Source organism: Vipera berus, assembly GCF_964194415.1.
Source record: "Vipera berus genome assembly, chromosome: 10".
NCBI lineage: Eukaryota > Metazoa > Chordata > Lepidosauria > Squamata > Viperidae > Vipera > Vipera berus.
Window position 1 is genome coordinate 20734763 of NC_138213.1, and position 22647 is coordinate 20757409.

General features: G+C 44.2%; 1 protein-coding gene across 2 annotated transcripts; it reads left to right on the top strand.

Moving 5' to 3' along the window:
- The first annotated feature begins 1590 nt into the window (after positions 1-1590).
- UBA2 (ubiquitin like modifier activating enzyme 2) lies at positions 1591-15250 on the top strand. 2 transcript variants are annotated; one of them, XR_014027527.1, is made up of 17 exons: positions 1591-1807; positions 3734-3817; positions 4591-4661; positions 5244-5308; positions 6499-6599; positions 6707-6828; positions 8173-8240; positions 8565-8686; positions 9936-10035; positions 11188-11348; positions 11640-11733; positions 11823-11935; positions 12013-12168; positions 12334-12430; positions 13523-13628; positions 13814-13936; positions 14361-15250. XR_014027527.1 is itself a non-coding variant. In XM_081336064.1 (17 exons), the coding sequence occupies exons 1-17, from the start codon at positions 1661-1663 to the stop codon at positions 14534-14536; spliced, it is 1911 nt and encodes a 636-aa protein (XP_081192190.1). In that variant the 5' UTR covers positions 1591-1660; the 3' UTR covers positions 14537-15250. The 2 variants fall into 2 exon arrangements, 1 of the variants encoding a protein (XP_081192190.1); XM_081336064.1 differs by having other exon boundaries at positions 13809-13936.
- Positions 15251-22647: the final 7397 nt, after the last annotated feature.

Sequence of the window (22647 nt, forward strand, 5' to 3'; positions counted from 1 at the left end):
GATTTTCCCCAATCTCAAGTCTTTGCTAGATCTTCCATAGTTGCTGCTACCTCAGGCATTCTTTCAGCAGCTTATCTCTGGATGCCAACTTATTGATTGAAAGGGTTTTTTTTTTCAGGAGGCAACTGGACTTTTTCTTTGAAGACGTTTCACTTCTCATCCAAGAAGCGTCTTCAGCTCTGACTGGATGTTGGGGAATGGAAGGATTTATATTCCTTGCAGACAGCCGGTAGTTTGCATTCTTTTAGAGAATTGTTGAGGCCATTTGGAGGTTTACCTGTGTCCTCAGAGTCAGCTGAGTAGTGCAAATGTGTATGGAGCCTTCTTGGCTGCAAGATGTTTTTCTGCCCTTCACTGTTGGAAGACAGGCGCAGGATGTTGGCGATGAGTTTTTGTGCTCTGCATTCAAACTGAAGCGCAAATGGTTCCTGTAGTCTGAAATGTTTTCTGGGAATCCATTCATACTCCCTCACCATTCGAAGGGTGTTCGTCCCAAAGCGCATAGCTGAATAAATGTCTATGGAGGTTCTCAGTCATCCAGGTCGTGGTTGTCCCAAAGGTGCTTTTTTCAGGAGGCAACTGGGCTTTCTTGTTTTCTTTGAAGATGTTTCGCTTCTCATCTAAGAAGCTTCTTCACTGCCTTCACTATGGGGGAATGGAATGGAATAGAATATAGAACAGAATAGAATAGGCCAAGTGTGATTGGACATACAAGGAATTTGTCTCCCGTGCATAAGCTCTAAATGTACATAGAAACAACAAATTAGATAATCACGAGATAGCAGTGGAGAAGATAGTAGAAAAGATGAGAAAGGTAACAGTAATACAGCCATACTACACAGGTAAATATCCTAGTCCTAGGCCTAAGAGAGTACTGTGGCACTTAGATGTTCAGCCCAATGGCAGAAGAGAAAGAACCGCATTGGTGTCTAGTTTTGGCCTGCAGCGTACGGTAACTGTCTCTAGACAGCCTGGAGGACGCTCAGATCAAGGCAGTGCGGGTAATAGGCGCCCACCAAAGCGCCCGCGCTGCTGCTGCTGGAGGAGAAGTCCCCAGAGGCTGCGCTCCCTGCTCCGACGCCGAAGCGCTCCAGGCCTCACTGGGGAAAAGGGCTTCTGCCGCGGCGGCTCTTCCTGCGCCCCTCCCGGACCCGCCGCGGGGCTGCCCCCTTCACCGGCGTCCGCCGGGATGTTCTCGGCGGCCGCCCGGAGCCCACACCGGCTTGGGGCGGCGCGCCTCTTCGGGAAGGGCCTTTCGCGAGGAGGCCGGCCTGGGTAGCGCTCCGGGCGGCTTCTCCCGCCTGCGCCTCTGCGGGGAAAGCCCGGGCTGGAAGCGGAGAAGAGGCCGGCCGGAGCGCCACCCGAGCGCCCTTCCTCCGCTCTGCGGGGCTCCGGCGAGGCCCGGCCCTGCTCGGGCGGCAGAGGGGCGGCCGAGGCCGCGGAGGGGCGGGGAAGGGGAAGTCCCGGGGGGGGCAGGGGGAATCCCCGCTGCTGCCTGCCGGCCGCTAGGGGCGCCGCGCAACGAGGGCAGCGGCCGCTCTGGAAAAGGCTTCCCGCTCTGTGGTGACGGTCGCCGGAGGCGGCGTGAGGAGTGGCGCATGCGCGGGGCCTGGCGGGAGTCCCGGCCGTCCCTTTTCCCGCCCGCTTCCTCAGCGCTGGGATGGCGGCGGCGGCGGCGGCGCTGGCCCCGCAGGGGGAGCTGGCCCAGGCCGTGGCGCGCGCCCGGGTGCTGGTGGTGGGCGCCGGCGGCATCGGCTGCGAGCTGCTCAAGGACCTGGTGCTCACCGGCTTCGCCCACATCGACGTGGTGAGGCCTGGGGGCTCGGCGGCCGCTGGCCTTCCACCCCGGGAGGGGAGGGGCGGGGCTCGATGGCGGCGCGGGAAGGGCGCCTCCTCCCCCCCCCGCCGGGGCCGCCCGGCGCCGGACCCCGGCTCAGTCCGCAGGCCGGCGCTGGGCCTGCCGCGGGGCTCCCTGCCGCGAAGGCGGGCTGAGGCTGGGCCGGAGGGTGCCCGGATGGGCGCCGGCGGGAAAGCAGCCTCCGCGGCTCTCCGGGGAGCCTGAGGCGGGGAAGCGGCGGCGCTCGGGGCTGCGACTGGTGTCCGGCGGAGGGCCCCGGCCTCCTTTGCGGCAGAGCCGGTGGCCTCCTCGCCCGGCCCGCCCGCCCGCCCTTCGCCCTCCCCGTCGCCTGGTTCGGGGAGATGGTGAGGCAGAGGCCGGCCGTAGCTGCCCTGACCCGGAGTCCCCCTGACGGGCCCTCTCGCGGCCTGGCCTGCTTAGAAGCGGGAGCTGCAGAGAGCCCGGAAAGGAAGAAGGGAGGGAAAGAGCAGCCTCTGGAAGTGTCTGTTGGGATGTTGAGTTCAGCTTTTCTGCTGTTCCTATCTGAAGTCTATTCGTTAGGTACTTGTGAGATCTTAGGAAAGTATGTGCAAAGTAGCTAACTTAGTTATACCTGAAGCCGTTCTCCTGGATTAGTACATTGCAATTTACACGAGCACAAGATTAACGTAAAAAGTGACCTCCCCAAGTTAAAACTATTGAAACTGAATATGTCGTGTGAATGCATTTAAGAGGTCTTTATAGTTTGCCTGTGGTTGCTTTAAGATTGTCTATTCATAATGGAGCTTTTTCTGCTGCTACTGCAATGCTTTGAAATCTATTCCCTGCAAAGTTGGAGGCCCAAATGTTATTTACAAAACTCCTTAAGATTGGGAGGAGTCTGTTCCAGTGTTTGTGTACAGTGACTGCTGCGTATTTGTAAAAGAATTGTGCATGGTTTTCACAGAACAGCTTGGGATATGCAGGAAATATAAAATGCTTAAAATTCAAACTTTAGTATCATAAACAGTAAAAAAAATGTAGAGGATTGCAAGTGATATTTTCAGACATCCATAAACTGCTATGTCCTTATAGATCTTTCTACCTTAAATAAGTGTACTTTTGCACCTGTATGGGATGGGTATAGGTAACATTTTTTCTGCTAATAAAGATTAGTTTAGCTATGTTTTACTGATTAATCTCATTCTTTAATTTGACTTCGCCAGGACATAGTGGTAGAACAAATTATGATATTGGAACATCGCTGATTTTATTTTATAATGCAAATGAAAATCAGTTATTGTTGATTATTACAAAGTAAAAGCTAGAAAATAGGATAGAAGAGTATATATTTAATATGCAGCAGGTTGGATTCAGATTTAATTATACTGACAGCAAATCCACTGATACTTTGATTAACCAAAGTCTCACTGATTTCAGTTATTCTAGCTTAAGTATAACTAAACCTGGACTCAAATTTTCTGTTTGCATTCCAATATTTATGGGATTGTTAAAGCCCCTACATGAAGCCTTAAGCATACAAAGAAGAGACCCATTTGGCACTCATGGATGTACAAGATTGTTGTGCACAGAACAGACAATATTGTATCATATATATTCTTTTCTGACTTCAGACTGCTAGTGGAAGCAGGCAATTAAAAATATTGAGAATTGATTAAGAAATACTAATAATAATTTGTATTCCACAGTTACCCAAATCTAGGTTGGTGTTCAGCTTTTAAGTTGAAATAGTACATAGCTGCATTTTTGCAGAAGACTGAGGTGAAAGCAAAGGGGTGGTTCATATTTCTGGGTCCTTCCTCATTCAAAAAGCAATACCATGATCTCTAATATGCATAACATGCTTTTGTTAATTCATCTGAACAGATCTGGTAACTACAATTACTATATTTCTAGATTGATCTGGATACCATTGATGTCAGTAATCTCAATAGGCAGTTTTTGTTTCAAAAGAAGCACGTTGGGAGATCAAAAGCTCAGGTAAGAGGAATCCTAAGTATATAGTTTCTTGTATTTTTCAGCTAATTCAAATTATTCACTATTTATATCGTCTCAAGAAGTCATTTTCAGTTTTTCCTCTCCATTTTCATTGTACAAACAGTTCCTTAAATATTCATTTATTTTATTCAATTTTGTGGCTTTCTAACTTACAAATTGTAGCCTTGGGTGTCAGACTGTGTTAAAAGCAAGTAAACAAGAAATAACAAAAATACATTTAAAAACAAACAAAAAATTATAACTCCGAAGATCTGGGCACTAAGTAAAATCATAAGTTGTTTAGGACTTAGAGCAGGGGGTCTCCAGCCCCCGGACTGAGATGTGGCCCATTTGGGTTGCACAACTGGCAGGCGAGTGTGCTTGTGTAGCTCCATTTGTGTGCAGCAGGCACCTCTATTATTTCATATCTATTAGAATTTAGTCCAATATAGCTGACCCACCGGTTCCTTCCCCTACCTCTTGGATGATAAAGTTGTCTATCACTTCCGCCAGCGATCTTTGCAGGGGCCCCCCATCACACACACACGTGTTCATGTACCAACTACTTTGCTTAATGACCAAGTCACTGGAAAGGATTGCCATCACTAAACAACAAGAGGGTGTACATATGCACTAACTTTTTGATTTGTTTGGTTTGTGTCTACCTGTTCGTCTTGTAGAATTATTAAAACTCCATAAGGTAATTTCGACTTACAGTATAAAATTTAGATTTAATTGGTTCTTGAGTATAAACATGCTTTCTTGATCTCTTGCAGGTTGCCAAGGAAAGTGTGCTACAGTTTCACCCACAAGCTAATATTATTGCTTATCATGACAGCATCATGAAGTATGTCTGATTCTTGTTCTTAAATGTTTTTAGTGCTTATTTTTTAAAAATGTGTTTTTTGGAAATAATTTCTGTTTGTCACACACAGCTGAGTTTCTTTCATAACTTGTAGCATTGTAAGATATCAGACCATTTGAATTTTCTTTTTTTACTTAATTCTGATTTGGTAACACAGAATACCTGATACCACCTCATCATCAGCTATGCATATTCCAAACAAAGACAGATTTCGCTAGATGTCTGCCTAGATATAACACAGTCAATTTTATTCAGAAAATAAAATGTTTTAGTTTGGACCTTAACTAGCTTTTGCTTAAAGAAATAGATTGTGGAAAGAGCAGTGATCTTCTATCAATTAGCTTTCCAGCCTGAAAAAAACAGCCCTTTTTATTTTTCTTCAAAGTGTTTTGATATATTAACTGAAAGTATTTTTGAATTAACCTGCTAATCCATATAGTTTGTGTAATGGACTGGGTAACCAGTGGAATTACAAGCCTGATGATTTGATGTTTGGAAAGGGTTGTATTCACATAGGTTTCATTTGACAGATTTAACTAAGAGGTATGTGCTCTTTTTCTGCAGCCCTGATTATAATGTGGAATTTTTTCGTCAGTTCATCCTAGTAATGAATGCCTTAGATAACAGAGGTGAGATTTCTCTTTGCATCTTACATTTTTTAATGGGTCCCACAGACAAACACATTTGTAACCTCAAATATTTGCTACTTCTCTTTCACTGTATTTTATAATAACATGGGGTACATAGACAAGGAAGTAATATTTAAGAATTAATGTTAAATGCTCTGATTGTAAGTTGCTAATTTGCCCAGTGATCAAATTGAGCAATATCTGCCTGTAGAGGGCAAAGGGAATGGCTTTGAAGGACAGAAAGAAGAATTGCTGCTCACGTAGTGGTCAGAAATTAATTTGAGAAAATATGTCAGACAAGGCCCTCCCTGATTCACATGAAGATAAAGATTTGCCCCCCAAAATGACATAGAACAATCAGTCGGGTTCAGTTCGTTAAATGTCTGTGGAGATTCTCAGTCATCCAGGTCATGGTTGTCCCAAAGGTGGTTTTTCAAAGAGCTGAAGAAGCTTCTTGGATGAGGAGTGAAAAGAGTAGAAAGTCCAGATGCCTCTTGAAAAAAAACACACTGGGATATTCAGTTCATTATTTGCTTCCATTAAATAGAATCTTATCAAACTAAACATATATTAATCTCACTCTAAGGGATATAACTTGGGAGACTCTAGGAAGTAGCTATCCTAAATCTCTTCCTCTTTGGAGGATTGTGTTGCTTCTTGTCATGCCCCCTTTCTTGGAATGTGCTCCCTCCCTAGAAACTGCTCTAATACTGTAGCCCATCGTACGTGCACCCCTTCCACAGGCACCAACTCTCAACAACGGCATAATTTTCTTAGAAAAAGAATAACAAAATTGGAAGGGACCCAGTCCAATCCCCAGCTTGAGCAGGAAGCCCTATACTGTTCTGGGCAAATGGCTCTCCAGTCTTCTTGAAAACCTCCAGCGCTTGAGCACCTACAACTTCTGGAGGCAAGCCATTTTATTAATTGTTCTCGCTGTCAGGAAATTTGTCCTTAATTCTAGGTTGGATTTCTTTTCATAATTTTCCACACGTTACTTCTTGTCCTGCCCTCAGGTGCTTTGGAGAATAGGTTGACCTCTGTGAAGCCCCTCAAATATTGGAAGACAGCTATTTTAGTCAGGTCTATCGTGTAGGACTGACATCACTGTTCTTTCGGGAGAAATATGGCCGTATTGAACGTAGATTTCTTGGTTCTTGGAAGTCAGTAATGGTCATCTCTTTGCCCAGCTGCCCGTAACCACGTGAACAGGATGTGTTTGGCTGCTGATATCCCTCTTATAGAAAGTGGAACCGCAGGCTATCTTGGACAAGTCACTGTTATCAAAAAGGTAGGACATTATTATCTTTCTGGTCTCTGATGCTGCAGCATTATAATCCTCAAAATGTATCAATGCTCACTCTACAGTATTTTTCCCTATTTTTTTTCTTTCAATAGGGAGTGACAGAGTGTTATGAATGTCATCCTAAACCAACCCAGAAAACGTTTCCAGGCTGTACCATTCGGAACACTCCTTCTGAACCCATCCACTGCATTGTCTGGGCCAAGTATTTATTCAAGTAAGCTGCCTCTTTTGAAGGGAAAAATGCCATTCTCCTGTTCCGGTCCCAGAGGAGTCCTGCTTCTCTTGGCTCTGCCAGCACTGAGAAGTAACTCCTTGGGCTGGGGCTCTGCGCCTGGTTTATAGAGATTTTTCAGCTAGGACTATGATCGCATCTTGCAGAAGAAACCTGGGCGTAACAGATCATTACAGCCAGCGTGCTGTACACGTACGCACAAGGAAGATACGTTGTCCTGTCCTGTTCAGTTGCAGCTGCCAAGAGCGCCTGTGTTTCTGTGGAAACGTCTCTGAAATTTTTATAATAATTCTTCAGAGATTCTTCTTCTAAAAGCTGCATTGAATGATGAATACCAAGAATATTATAACCAGCAGGGCCCTTTTGGACAACTTCCAATAGTGGCAGTCTGTTCTTTACAGATAAATCATCAGATAATTTGGAATTGGCTCAAAGGATGATCCAGGCACTAGAAACCCTTAAGGAAAGATTGAGGAAAGTGGTACATTTGGCCCTGAGAAGCGAACTCTCAGGAGGATGTAGAGGCAGTTACGAAACTACTGTGAAGATGATATGTAGAAGACCAAAACCTGCCTTTGCCACTGCATAAAATAATGGATTAGAGAAAAGCAAATTCCAACGGAATGCCAGAAAATCTTCCTTAACAATAAATATATTTCAGGGTAGAGCTTGGAGGAGATAAGACTGCTTTGTAAAAGAGGAGGATTTACTACAGATAAATTGAAACGGAAATTTCAGTCGTTAAGCAGGCAGTTGTTATGAGAGTGATCAGGTGAGCAGACCTGATTTTACAAGTGCTTTTACTGCAGTTGGTAAGTAAATCCCATAGTTGTTAAGTGAATCACATAGTCATTAAGTAAATCCAAACTCCCCAGTTGACTTTGTCAGATGTCTGGTGGGACAGTTGAAATCCTGATCGCTTGACTACAAGATGCTGCAACTGTTGTAAAAGTGAGCCAGTTTCCAAGCACCCAGATTTCAGTTCTGACTCCAGGGATGGTGCAAGGCATAAGTCACTTTTTCCTAGGCTGTTGTAACTTGAACTGTCATTAAATAAACGGCATAAGTCAAGGAGTGCTGTATAATATTTGAATGCAGATCAAGACTGACTTGGACATGCAGCATCTCTAACTCTTACTATGGGATTTTTTTCCTCTCTACTTCTTAAACACTTGCCTGGGTGATGTAGTGTTAAATTGGGCTAAATTCAGCAGACATTCCAATAAACCAAAAAGATAATTGCTTTCCCAAATGCTGTATTTGGGGAAAAGGTTCACATCCTTTGCTCACCATGAAATTTCATGTCTTGTGTGTTTGAACCCATAGCCAGCTGTTTGGAGAAGAAGATGCTGATCAAGAGGTGTCTCCTGACAGAGCTGATCCTGAAGCTGCTTGTAAGTGTAAAATTCTTCTTGTTCTTTAAATGAGCCCTTTACTTTGCCTATTGGCGGGCCAGAACCTTTCACGGCTTTTCTCCCAGAGGGCCAACCAAGGCTGTTCCATTCTCCTTGCCACAAAAACATCGGTATCCAGACCATCAAAGTCTTAGCCATTTCCTTAAAAGGTTTTGGATTAAGAACATACATGTCTTGGAATCTAAATGATATCCACAATTGTCTGTGTGGGCTGTCTTCCTAAGAAGTACCTGCTCTTTGCCCAATAAAAGGCCTTGGGCAAAATGTCTTAGTAATGGATGTAACATGTCCCATTATTGACAGGGGAGCCAGCAGAAGTGGAGGCTAGAGCCAGAGCCTCAAATGTGGATGGGGACATCAAACGGGTTTCAACCAAGGAATGGGCTAAATCAACAGGCTATGATGCAGTTAAGCTTTTCACTAAGGTAGGGCATGCTCAGTGTTTATGTCTCTGCAAGCTGAAGAAAAACAGAAGTAAATGTCTACAATGGACTTAGTTCCATAATGCCTACTTGTATAATAGGATGTAGTGATGAAGTTAAATGAAACGTGGTACTATAGTAGTCGTCAGTTTTTAATTTTAAAAAGTTTTACATTTTTAAAATTTAAAATTGTAAAGCATTTCAATTTACTAATTAGTAATGTATTCTGAAAGGTGAAAACGAGAGTACATTCCCTATCCTCTATACCTCGTGAATCTCTATTTAGCCCATGTGGTTGCTGTGGGGACTTGCCTGTTTTGATCAGGGACATTTAAGAGAGAAGAAGCTGTTTCTATGCTGTAGAACAGGTCCCTAACCCCAGGGCTGGTACTGGGCCATGGCCATGTGCTTTCGAACTGCTAGGTTGGCAGAAGCTGGGATGAGTAACAGGCGTTCACTCTGTTACGCAGCACTCAGGATTCGACCCGCCAAACTGCTGACCTTCTGATCGACAAGCTCAGCGTCTTAACCCACTGAGCCACCGCGTCCCCTTGCGTTGGTATAGGAATGCTAAAACTCCAAAGGCTGCTGGCTGCATTTGCACTCCCCATGTTGTTTTAGAGAGTGTACTGTTTTTCATAGCGATCAGCTATACATTTGAGAAGGGAAAGCTGCTAAAAGAGCAAGAAGGGATTATGTGGACAAATGTTTGTATTGGGAGAGGAGTACCATTTTTTTGTCTGGGAATTGACCTGACTTTATTATATTTTTTATGGGCCATTAGGCCAGCAGTTCCCAACCTTTGTGGCGGCCTGGCTGGGAGGGAGAGGGGAAACGGGCCGGCACATATGTGCACACAGCTCCAATCATGTGAGCAGTGGGCTGGCATGCACATGCAGCTCAACTGCTGGCCCACCACTCACGCCGGTTCTGCATAGGCCACGACCCGGTAGTGGGCCACAGCCTGGGGGTTGGGGACCCCTGCTTTAGGCTACTTCAGCTGATGTTAAGCCTTTAGATTTCACAACATGTTCATTAATTTTGCTCACTTTATCAAATTTACACAAAATTACATTCAACAATTTAAGATATTTCAGAAATTTATTATTGTCAGCAAATTTCACGTTGTGTATCTTTGAAACAGCTCTGTTGCTAATATTCCCAATCAGCCCTAACCCGAGAGCTCTTAATATTTATAGCATAAAAGAACATCACTTAATATTAAGCTTCCTTTCCAAATCTGGATTTCTAGCTTTTCAAAGATGATATCAGGTACCTGTTAACAATGGATAAGCTCTGGAGAAAAAGGAAAGCTCCTATTCCTCTGGACTGGAATGAAATACAAAATCAAGGTAAGCATTTTTAGATTAAGAGTTGAAAATATCTGAATCAGCAAAACAGTATTTCGGTACTGGCCTTCAGCAGAACTGTGTATTTACATCATTTATTTAGTGCTGATCCCAGAATATTCTGAAGGATATGATCATGTCAATTTAAATTTGACAAGTTATTGTTTATTGCCTTTCACAACTGCAGCTGTGAAAAGGTTGAGGATATTTGTATTATAAATGTTATGTATAAAAATCTAAGTGCAGTAAAGCCTCAACTTAGTGGACTTTTCAGAGAGGAGGGGGCTCAAATCGAGCAGTTGTGAAGATCTCTTGGTTGCCTTCTCAGCATTGGAACTGTTGTCCTTCAACTGTTTGAGGGCCCATTTCTCTGATTCTGTGTCGGCAAAGAAGTGGATCGCAGCAGGAAGCAGGCTGTGGCGAAGGGATTGCTGTTGCTTCAGCTCAGCCTTCCACTAGTCTGCCACCCAGCACCCCTGTCCAAAGATCTCTGCACTTCCAGGCTTCTTTCCCCAATTCAGATGCTCTCTCCTGGGCAGCCACCACCTCTTCTCATTGGGAATGTAAACATTTGTTTATTTGTATCCCGCCTTTACTATTTTTATAGTTCAAGGAAGCAAATACACTCAATGCACGTTTCTCCGCCTATTTCTCCCACAACCACCACCCTAGGTGGTGAGTGGAGCCGAGAGAGGACGAGTGGGCCAAAGTTACCCAACTGACTTTCATGTCCTAGGTGGGATTTGAACTGGCATTCTGCTTTCTAGCCTGGTGCTCAACCATTAGATCAAACTGGTCAAGGAAGAAGCAGATTCCTCTTGTAGGGGAAGCAGCGGCCAAAGTCCAGACTGCTTCCAAAAATCAAAGACGAGCCCTTTGTTTTGAGATACTGTTTGGGTGAATATTGTGCCTGTCCACTAAACTTTATCTCTGTTGAAGTGGCAGCTCGTTTCCAACAGAAGGTAACACGATAAGACTGTTTGTGCTGCTGTTTATTTGCTTCAGATGTGTATTTGTGTTTGTAATAGTTGCAGCGTGAGTGGAACTCTCATTGTCTTAATGTACAAATAATATATTTGATGTAAATTGCATTCAGTTTAGAATGTTTTAAAGAACAATTTGCTCAGTTTTTCTTTTCTCCTTTTCCATCTGAAGACAGCAGCACATCTAATCCACAGAATGAGTCTCCTTTGGGCCTCAAGGACCAGCAGGTTTTAGACATAAAGAGCTGTGCACATTTGTTCGCTAAGAGCATAGAGACGCTGAGAGTTCAACTGGCAGAAAAAGGTGATGGAGCTGAGCTTGTATGGGATAAGGTTAGTTCAGCAAATGTCTGAGAGTCTGTTTACTGCAGAGGAATAAACCAGCCTGCTAGCTAAGAAGTAGCACTGTATATTGTTGAACAGAGCCAGAAAACACTGTTTAAGATGAAATGAAGGCTGCTAAATGAATCCATTAGAAAATGTTCTTTACTGGACAAATGTGTGGAAGAAAGGTTTTGAAAATACACAAAACTGAAAAAAATGACCCATATATTTTACATTTATATTTCATGATGGGGCTGTAGATACTTTCTTGTTAACTGAAGATAGAAATCTTGATTACAGGACGACCCTTCTGCCATGGATTTTGTCACTTCTGCTGCAAATCTCAGGATGCATATCTTTAGTATGAATATGAAGAGCAAATTTGATATCAAATGTAAGTTTTGGTTTCCTTAAGCTTTTTCAAATACTTGCTGTGTTGTTTCTACATACAGGAAAAGCATCCTATTTTTGCTTCCTTTTCAGCAATGGCAGGAAACATTATCCCGGCCATAGCTACTACCAATGCCATAATAGCTGGTCTGATAGTGCTGGAGGGTCTAAAAATTCTCTCAGGAAAGATTGAGCAATGCAGAGCGGTAAGTGTGGTAGCAGCTGATTACTTTCCTTTTTCTCCTTGGCCCTCCTGAATATATGATTTGTTTTCTCCTCTAAGATCTTCCTGAACAAACAACCTAACCCCAAAAAGAAGCTGCTTGTTCCTTGTGCTCTGGACCCCCCTAATCCTAACTGCTATGTTTGTGCAAGTAAACCAGAAGTGACGGTGAAACTTAATGTCTACAAAGTCACTGTTCTGACACTGCAAGACAAGGTAAGTCAGCTGCACTTTTTTCCATTCAATCCCTGCTTGAACAGCACTGATAGAATGCGCCTCCCCAGAATCTGTGGCCCGACTGAGTTTTAACATTCTTGTTTTTAATTTAGAGAGAAAGGGAGAAAGAATGTTAGCATCTGAAAGTGTATTTTTATCTAACAGATAGTTAAAGAGAAATTTAATATGGTAGCGCCCGATGTCCAAATAGAAGATGGAAAGGGAACTATTCTCATCTCTTCAGAAGAAGGAGAAACTGAAGGTATGAAATTAAAGCTAAAACAGGATGGTGAATATTAAAAAAGGGGAAAAAAACAGTTCTCAACTTTATGTTACATTTCATCAGTATTGTTCTGTCCAAACTCCACAATACTCGGTCCCACCACAACAGAAACAAACGCCTTATTTTTTTCTGAAAGCACATCACATTGTATTCTGGTTATAATTAATTTAACAAACACATCCTCTTCTCAATTCACCACCTTTAGAACTGAACTAATTTCCATTCCCCTTGTTGTCTAATAGGAAGACAAAAGTAAATTCTCACTCGCTGAAATCTGCTTGCAGTTGAAGCAGCAAAAGGGTGAAAAGTGTTTGCAGGCATAAATAATAGGATTGAAAACTGAGATCTTCAACAACGGCAGCAGCCTTCAAGGAAAAATTTGCTGCTTCGATAAGGTCACCCCCATCCCTTATTCTCCTCCTCCTCCAAGAAGCAAAAGAGAACAATGGTGGGGGGGGGTGTGAGATTTCCCTTCTTCAGCCACTTGTAAAGCAGGAAAAACTGACGAAATGAGAGCATGGACGTTCCCTTTTCTCAGTGGCGTCTTTGGGAATCCAAAGCTATTCTCCTTGTGTCCTTGCCAGAAGTGTGAGATGCAAGGAAAAGGGTACCTGTGAGGGAGAGGGAAAGCAGAAAAGGTTTCACCAATGAGGATGACTCACCTGGGCAAGTATGGAAGTGGAAGAGATAAATGAGAAAGAAGGGAAAGAGCTCTCAAGTCCTTCTCCCACCCTGAGCTGAACTACAAAGAGGAGTGCCTATCAGGCTTGCAGTTAGACATGGGGGTTGAGTAAGAATGTATTTTTAGTCATTGTTAAAGCAACTGTTTGGTCAAGGAAGAATTAATTCTGAAAATACTGGCTCCTGCACTTCCATAAAACCTTTACATCTTTTGTGCATATTCTTTTCTCAGATAAGAGTACATGCATCCCCCACTTTTCAGTCAGGCAAAGAACTGACTATAATTCAATGTTTTACCAGCCTTGTGTTTGATTATTATAACCTTTTGTAGGCGGATGACGTTTTTTATAAAACATGACGTGTGTCCTTTTTCTGATTTCTTGCTTACAGCAAATAACCACAAGATGTTGTCAGAATTTGGGATTCGAAACGGCACCCGGCTGCAAGCAGATGACTTTCTGCAGGATTATACCCTACTGATCAATGTGCTACACAGGTGAGGAAGGTCAGATCCAACTTTATGAGATATGGCTGAAATTAGAATTTCTGCAGAAAGAATGAGATTGCTAACAGAGAGATCAAATCTGGCTTTTCTTGGCCAAATGCAGAAACTCTTCTCATTAACCAGGCAGCCTTGCCCATAGAAGCTTATTCTTGTCTATATCTTTTTGAATAGTGAAGACCTTGCAAAAGATTTGGAATTTGAAGTTGTTGGTGATGAGATCATTGGTCCCAAATCAGAACAATCCACTAGAAATATCACCAATGGGAGTGATGATGGAGCTCAGCCTTCGACATCTACAGGTAAGGAAAAAAACAATATTGCTGATGTACTTTGGTCATTTTGGAAGTTTTGGCAGCCAAGTTGCATGTTGAAATGTAATGCATGTTGAATAAAACTAATTTGTACATTTTTAATACGCTGTAAAACACACAGATTTTATTTAATCCTCTAAATAAGGATTACACCAATTTCTTTCCTACTAGATTTGTCTTGTCCTTACAACCACATGTCTTCTTCTCTCTCTGCCAGACATTTTAGGAATTAAAGTGGTTTAGTAATTCACATCCTTCACTGCAAATGTCAGGTTGTGACATATTCATAAATGGTTGTTCTCAAACAGCAGAAAGTATTGATAAAAATAAAAATGCATAGATGCTTCCTGTAAACTTGCATTTTAAAGAACTGTAAAAACGGTTTGCAGTATGATAACTCTTTCTTTTCCAGCTCATGATGAAGATGATGATGATGATGTTCTGATTGTTGAGACTGAAGAAGTTCCATCCAACAATGCCGATGGCACAGAAGCTAAGCACCGCAAGAGGAAGTTTGAGGACAAAGAGTACACTGGGGCAAAAAGAATGCGATCCGAGCTGCCAGATGATGTGATAGCCCTGGATTGAGGGCTGCCATGCCAGAGGTTGTGCCCAAACAGCCAATGGAAGGGAGGTGTGAATAGCTGTATCAGCCCAATTTGCAAAATCTCTGCCATTGTCTTTCCATCAAATGTAGATCTTCCCCAGTATGCAATTTGGAATATATTGGGGTATCTTATCTAGTCACAAAAATGAAGCGCTCCATAATGTTTGAAAGATGAATTGATAAAGGAAAACAAAGGAACCGCAGATGAGTGAAGAGTTATAAATTGGTAAATTTTAGAACATTTCAATTCTGGTTTAAAAAAACATTTCTAAGCCTAGTTCTTGCAATATCACACCTTCAGAACTAAATTTGAAAATGAATGAGTTGTGTTTCAAGTAATCATTGGACGCTATGTAAATTACTGTAAAACAATATTCCATCAGCTGGTAGTGCCTGCTGTGTCAAAAATGGATGTTGGTGTAGTGTTAGAATTTCAGATTATTTATATAGGATGTTATGTAAAACTTAACTGCTATTCTACCAGGCATCTGATGGACCAAATAAATACATTAGCTATAAACTACATCTGTTTGCACAGACCACCTGTGTGCTGACATGAGGATTTGTAAAATGACTTCATAATATTGTACTAACTTTGATCTTAAGTATCCATAAACATACTGCAGGGCTTTTGAAAAACTTTCTTTGTTGGCATTGAAAAGGGAGGGTTTTTTAAATAAAAAAAAATTCACTGATTTGTCCGAAAAAAGTCTTTTATTTGCCATGAGAACATTTAAATCAACTTCTTAAGTGAATTTACTGTTTCAAAGTATGAAAAGTAAGTTGAGAAATGTAATCCAACTGCAAGGGACATTAAAAAATCGATGCATTTCTGTAAAACCAAAATGAATGTGACACCAAGAAACAATTCCATTTACCTCTTAGGAGATAGCAAATGATGCAAGTAAAGACTTATCGTTTTTCTCCCTCACTATTCAAAACATAGAACGGGACTTCTGCTACTTGTATTCAAAGAGTGTGTGTGTGTGTACAACTGTTCAAAATTATGACTTGTTGAGAAAATATTTTGCAATCAAGGTGCTCATTTATCATCTTTGCAGCATCTCTCAATTATTGCATGCCATTAGTCTAGACAGCACACTAAAAAGCAGAGACATCACCCTGTCAACAAAAGTGCGTATAGTCAAGGCTATGGTCTTCCCAGTTGCAATGTATGGCAGTGAAAGTTGGACCATAAGAAAGGCTGAGCGCCAAAGAATTGAGGCCTTTGAACTATGGTGCTGGAGAAGACTCCTGTGAGTCCCTTGGACTGCAAGGCGATCAAACCGGTCAGTCCTAGAGGAGATCAATCCTGACTGCTCTTTAGAAGGCCAGATCCTGAAGCTAAAACTCAAATACTTTGGCCACCTAATGAGAAGGAAGGACTCACTGGAGAAGAGCCTCATGCTGGGAAAGGTGGAGGGCAAGAGAAGAAGAGGACGACAGAGAATGAGGTGGCTGGATGGAGTCACTGAAGCAGGAGGCGTGAGCTTAAATGGACTCCAGAAGATGGTAGAAGACAGGAAGGCCTGGAGGAATGTTGTCCATAGGGTCGCGATGGGTCGGACACGACTTCGCAGCTAACAACAACAACACTCAGCAGTACACATCCTATAGCTGATCCTTGGTTTTTTCCCTGCACAGAGTACAAATATTGGAGAGAAAGGGATTAGAAGAAAGAGGCACATACAGAGAATACACTTGGAGGAGGCACAAGTGCACTCCTTTCAGTATGTATTCTCCATTGCTTATTTTCTTCTAATCCCTTCCTCTCCAGTGAAGTGAAATACAAATATTAATTCCGTTCTTGCTAATTTTCCCAGCATAGGGATAAGCATTCCAAAGGGTAGAGAAGTGAGGGAGAAAGGAACAGTGAAATAAAATTGCCAGCATGCTCATGATTTTGCATTAGCAACCATATCAGCAATCCAGCTGCTAGTCCCCAATTGTGGTCATAAAATGAAGAATACCTGCAACTTCTTTGTGCTGGGGAAAGCTGTCCTTTATAGATGGCTTAAAATTCTGTTTAGATGGCACCATCTCATAGTTACTTCTTCAGATGATGTTCTAGCTAATTAAGCATGGAGGGTGAGAGGGTTGCCAGCTTTATTTAATAATCAGGAGAGGAGAAAGCTCCAGACCATCTACTACCTACAAAATGTGGTCAGAATGAAACTGCAGCAACAGTAGGTCGCAAGTTTATACAAGCTATGTTCCCTGATAGGAGTTGGAGCACATGAACCTCCAAATCCGCTTTTCCATTTGTGCTTTCTTGTATATTCCCTCTTCAGTCTCCCTCATATACTCTGGGTTCAGATACCACACTAAAGTTAAATCTAGCCGCCCAAAGTTGCTCAAGGGTAAGACAGGTGGTATACAAATTTAATGATTAACAGTTGCCATATCCCCATAACACATTGCTACAGGCTATGATATTGGAAGCTCAAACTACCCAGTTTTAATCTAATGTAAGCTATGTGTAGGAGAACCAGGCTGAGCCTGAGAGAGGGGTCAAATGTGTCATCAGGCTCAAGTCCCTTTGTGCCCACAAAAGATCTAAGTCCATGTACCTTGAATTCTGTTGACTCTTCTGCCAATTTGCTTTGACCATTAGGTCAGGTTCTTGTAGAAAGTGTTAGCATGCATTAAACCTGAATTCATTTGAATTGCCTAGGCTCCTGATTTTTTGCACCTGACACTATGAATCCATCTAGTTAGCCCATATTCTGTAGCATTCACCATGCTTTGAAAAAAGGATGTAGTCTGTCTGAGCTTCCCTTCTGTTACGCGACCAAGAAACAGGATACAGCTTGACAAAAATTTTTTTTTACCAACAAGCGGTTTCTCCAGAGAGCTGCTTTGTCTCCACTCATGGCATCGCATTGTTCTCCCTTCTCCCCTCTCTAGTAAGTCAATGACAAATAAGTACGGTGAATTTCCTTTGCAAATTTTGTCATTAAAATTTGCAGAAGTTTTGATGATGTGCCCAACTGTCAAGAGACCTGTCTTTCTGGTAGGCACGAAAGGGCTTCCTTTGTTGTTCCCAAACTATGGATGTGGTCAGAAGTAGCACTTGGCTCCATCTCCATCTTTAGAACCTCTAGCCATCGTCTCCAAAAGCCTTAAATCCCAGGGGATGGCTCCATCTATCTAGTCAAGTATTTATGGCACATCAATCATGGCTGAATCTTCTTCCTGCTTATACAGCTGGTGCTTGGCTGTATCAACATTCAAATACTTAAAGAATGGTAGGAATCTAAACTGTATTATGGCTGTTGGGCAACAGAAAATGGGATGCAGGTTATGACTGAATGGTCAGTAAAACAAACGTTTGAAGTATTTTTAAGATTTGGGTCAGCAGTTCCTAAAATCCTCAGGAGGAAATTACTCAGCATGTGTGCCCAGCCATTCCATATGGTCTTCATGGACAGGTGTCTTCCAGGAGAAAAAGGGTTGTTTGCATATCGATCACAAAACTTATCTGGAATAGGTTTTGGATAGCGATGTACATATATGCAGACTTGGAGAATGCAAAGGGTTTTTTCAGGGCTGTCCTGTAATTACAGTCACTGTGACTGAAGTACAATAGTGGTGACCCACTCGCTCTTCAGCATCCAGAAAAGTTCAAAATCATCAGCAAAATAATATTTAAATCAGAACAATTAAATAGCAGATCAGCATACCTTACAAAAGCATCAACACTTTGACTTGCACAATTACAAAGTTAGTTGTTGCCTTCCTGTCCTCTACCATCTTCTGGAGTCCATTTAAGCTCACGCCTACTGCTTCAGTGACTCCATCCAGCCACCTCCTTCTCTGTCGTCCCCTTCTTCTATTGCCCTCAATCTTTCCCAGCATTAGGCTCTTCTCCAGTGAGTCCTTCCTTCTCATTAGGTGGCCAAAGTATTTGAGTTTTAGCTTCAGGATCTGGCCTTCTAAAGAGCAGTCAGGGTTGATCTCCTCTAGGACTGACTGGTTTGATCGCCTTGCAGTCCAAGGGACTCGCAGGAGTCTTCTCCAGCACCACAGTTCAAAGGCTTCGATTCTTTGGCGCTCAGCCTTTCTTATGGTCCAGCTTTCACTGCCATACATTGCAACTGGGAAGACCATAGCCTTGACTATACGCACTTTTGTTGACAGGGTGATGTCTCTGCTTTTTAGTGTGCTGTCTAGGTTTGCCATGGCTTTCCTCCCCAGGAGCAAGCGTCTTTTAATTTCTTGGCTGCAGTCCCCGTCTGCGGTGATCTTGGAGCCCAGGAAAATAAAATCTGTCACTACCTCCATTTCTTCCCCATCTATTTGCCAGGAATTGAGAAGGCCGGATGGCATGATCTTGGTTTTACCAAGACATTGAATGGTGGAGTGTATCACCATTAGAAGGGGCCATTAAAGTCACTGAGTCCAACTGCCTGTGCAAATCAGGACTCTGTCCAATTCTCCAAAGGTTTCAATACCTCCAGGCATTTCTGCTCACCATCTAGCCAAGTCAATGGTCAATTTTTATCAATGTTTTGTTTTGCAAATTCCATTAAACTTTGGACTGTTTATATTTCGCTGAGCAAATTTTCAGAGATAGGGTTAAGATTAGGGTTAGAACACATCACCTTGAACTGTTTTACAAATCATAATAACAGCTGTACATAGTACTTTAAACCAAAGCCAAATAATCCATAGATTAGATTGGATTGGATTTTGTGGGGGGGGCATGGGGAGACATATGGGGTAAGGGCTTCAGCCTGACCACAGTGGTTCTATAGGAGCTAATGACTTGGAATACCAACGTCATGGTTCCGACAAATGAAACTCTTCGAAGAACTTCAAGGCATTGTTTACTTTAAAGAATCTTTAATAGAAAAGCATAGCTTCGGCACATACATGGTTGAAGCCGAAATCTGAATTCCCCTCCCCTAAACACATAGTATCAAAGCACAATTCACTCCCCTAATTTAGTCATAAATCACATTCTCCAATTAGTTTGAAATGCAAGCTCTCCCTCCTGTTTCCAACCGGCCATTTCTTATCATCTCTTATTTCAAAAGCCCCAGAATTGTTATGTCTAATTAACTCCCATCCCATTCTAAGAGTAAAGCATAGAAAGAAAAAGGCTGCATCTCCCTATGTTGTCAAAGCAAGAAAGTCCCGTGTTAGCAGCATTGACAACCGACCTTTCTGAAGAGCAGAAGGCTGGGGGTCAATGCAGACATAAAGAATCAATTTGGTGTGGTGGTGAAGGCTCCATGCTAGAAAGGGGCGGAGGTGAGTTCTTGTCCCACTGTGGCACAAAGCCGGCTGGGTGACCTTGGGCTACTCCCTTTCTCAGCTCCAGGAAGGAGGCAACGGCAAATGGTTGCCAAAAACTTTGCCAATAAAACTCCAGGGATTTTAAAGGTAGCCTCCAGGAGTTGGGACTGACTCAAATAAGAGATCCGGTTGAAATGACAATGTTCAACTAGAAGCCAAGAGCTGTGAGCTCTAGTCCCCTCTTGGGCATGGGGGAATTTGAGCCATCCCTCCCTCTCAACACAACCCTCAAAATGTTGCGGTTGTGGAGAAAATAAGACAATGTGTCAGGCTCGGGCATCGCGGACAAGCCTGACACAGGGCATTAGATATCCTATAAAGGCAAATTGTTAAACAAAGAATAATAATACAAGACTTTAACAAACCAGCCCCTGCCACATTTTACCCCAGGCTTTACAATTGCTAATAAGAAAGAGAAAAGTGTGTGAATTTGACACTACCTGGAATCAGCAGAAGAGAAGAGAAACAACTGGAGAAAATCACTAAAAACAATGTCCTGCAAATAGAAGTGAACTGACTGGGGCAAAAGAAAGCACAGATAATATCAATAGTGAAGGCGCCTGGGGTGCAATCCTAAAAAAACAGAAGCACAATTTGAGCACCATCGGCCTTGACAAAATTCCCAGCACTCAATTGCAAAAGGCAGCTTCACTGGGAATAGCTCCATCTTGTGACCAAACCTAAACCTATTACACCATCAAACATCCAGATCTGCCCATCCCAGGACCCTGGAAAGGACTCAGTAAATGCCAATCCAGTTTTAAACATCTGGCTGACTGTCTGATGACTCCCCCAGACGATTCTACAGATACCTCTACACGTCATCTGGGGGGAGGATGAACCGGTTCTTGGTTGGCATGTCAGGAGCTGAGTTAATTGATGGCTCCGAGTGGTTGTCTGGAAGGAGGTTGGCTGAGGCTCCAGCTGGAGAAAGCATGCAGTTGCAGATGGTCAGTGGGGAGGAAGAGGACCTGCCTTCTGCACCTGATCCAAGAACAGGTAGGACAAAGAAAAGTTGGAGCAGAGACGGTCAGCCAGACTACCTGAGAGAAGAAAGCCTCACCCCTTGATGGGCTGTACCAGAAGCTGCCTATTTAGCACAGCAGACGGAAGCAACTATGGGAACTTGTCCGGTTCCTACCTACGTGTTTTCTGGTCGTTGTGATTCCTGCCTCGCTTTGGATTGACAACGTACCTTGATTTGAATTGTGCCTTGGAAACTGGACTTTTCTTGACGCGTAAGCTCTCTTCTGTTGCGGATTTAAGTTTGCCTGGTAGATTTATTTTGTTTTATTTTGTTTGAGAAACTTTCAAGTGCCTTGCAGAGTCTTTGGCCATTGCTCTCTGCTCATGGCTGGACTTAACTGAGACAATTCTGGGGGTTTTGGTGAAGGGAATTGCTGGGGAATATTAATAAACTCAGTTATATGTGCATGTGAGTGAGCGGGGCAGCACACTACGTGATGAACTATAATCATCATAGGCACTACCATGCCCCCAGAGAAGCACTATTTTGACCTCCGTGAGGCGTTACTTTGATGTGGTTTTGTAGGGCTTGTGTGCTCTGAGGAAGATGAGAGCTACGTCAGAGGTTCAATCCTATTGGATAGGTCTCACTAGAGGAGCCAGACAAAGAGCGTCTCTCCCATTAAAAATATGGTGGTTTAGAATTTACAGAAACATCTACTAGATCAGTCATCTCAACACAAACTGCACAAGGTGTTGCATGCAGTTCCTGGACATCTGGAGGGAAACAGGCTACAGATGTCAGGACTGCTGGCTGAGCTCAGGGTCACAGCTAATACAAGGCGGCTCCACACACACAATTGCACTTCTCAGATGACCCTGAGGACGCAGGTCCGTGGTCTGGATGGGGATAATACAACCCATGGGAAACTTTGCCTTCATTCCCTAAGACAGCGTTTTCCAACCTTAGGAACTTGAAGATGAGTGGACTTCAACTCCCAGAATTCCCCAGCCAGCATAGCTGGCTGGGGAATTCTGGGAGTTGAAGTTCACGCATCTTCAAGTTCCTAAGGTTGGGAAACGCTGCCCTAAGATGTGAAAACTGGGAAACAGGTCAACCCACCCCAGAGGAGGCTTGCAGGAAACACCGAGCTAATCGCCGCATTTAGTGAATTCTTACACTCGCACTCGTCTCCCCAAAGGCCAGCGATCGGTTCCTCGCGCTTACAGCCCTCAATCCTCCGGGGTTATAAAGCGAGGACCGCGCGGGCGCCAGCCACCTTCCCCGCGCCGTCGGGCCGGGCCGCGAAGGGCCCCCGCGGGGCGGGCACACGGCGGGGGGGGGCACAAGCCGCGGGGGGTGGAGGAGCTGGACCCGCCCCCGCCCCGCCCCTCCCGGAGGCCCGCCGAGAACGGCAGCGGCGCAGGCGGGGGGGTCGGCTCCCCTTGCCCCGCCCCCGCCCGGGTCAAGCCATTGTTTGGCGCCGGAGTGAAGCGCATTCCGGAGGGACGCAGCGCCGTCGGGCTCCTCCGCGCCTCCCTGCCCCGCACAAAGAAGTGCCGCCGCCGCCGCCGCCGCCGCCGCCGCCGCGCCCGCACAAAGGAGGGCGCCGTCCGGAGAGCGCCGCCCCGGGCAGGGAGCGCAGCGCAGCGCAGCGGCCGGGCGCGAGGCGGACCTTCGCGCGGCGCCTCCCCCGCGCGTGGCCGGGCGAGGCCGGGATGCCTGGCGGCGGCTCCTGCCGGCCGGACGCGGGGCGGCCGCGGCACTAACCGGCCAGGCAGGCAGGCGGAGCGCGCGGAGCGGGGCGCCCGGCCCGGCGAGCCC

Excerpts from the sequence above, each read along its gene's own strand:
- UBA2 (XM_081336064.1), top strand. The coding sequence starts at position 1,661 with ATGGCGGCGGCGGCGGCGGCGCTGGCCCCGCAGGGGGAGCTGGCCCAG. Across the intron at positions 4,662-5,243 it reads TATCATGACAGCATCATGAA|CCCTGATTATAATGTGGAAT; the intron begins GTATGTCTGATT and ends CTTTTTCTGCAG. Across the intron at positions 12,431-13,522 it reads AGAAGAAGGAGAAACTGAAG|CAAATAACCACAAGATGTTG; the intron begins GTATGAAATTAA and ends TCTTGCTTACAG.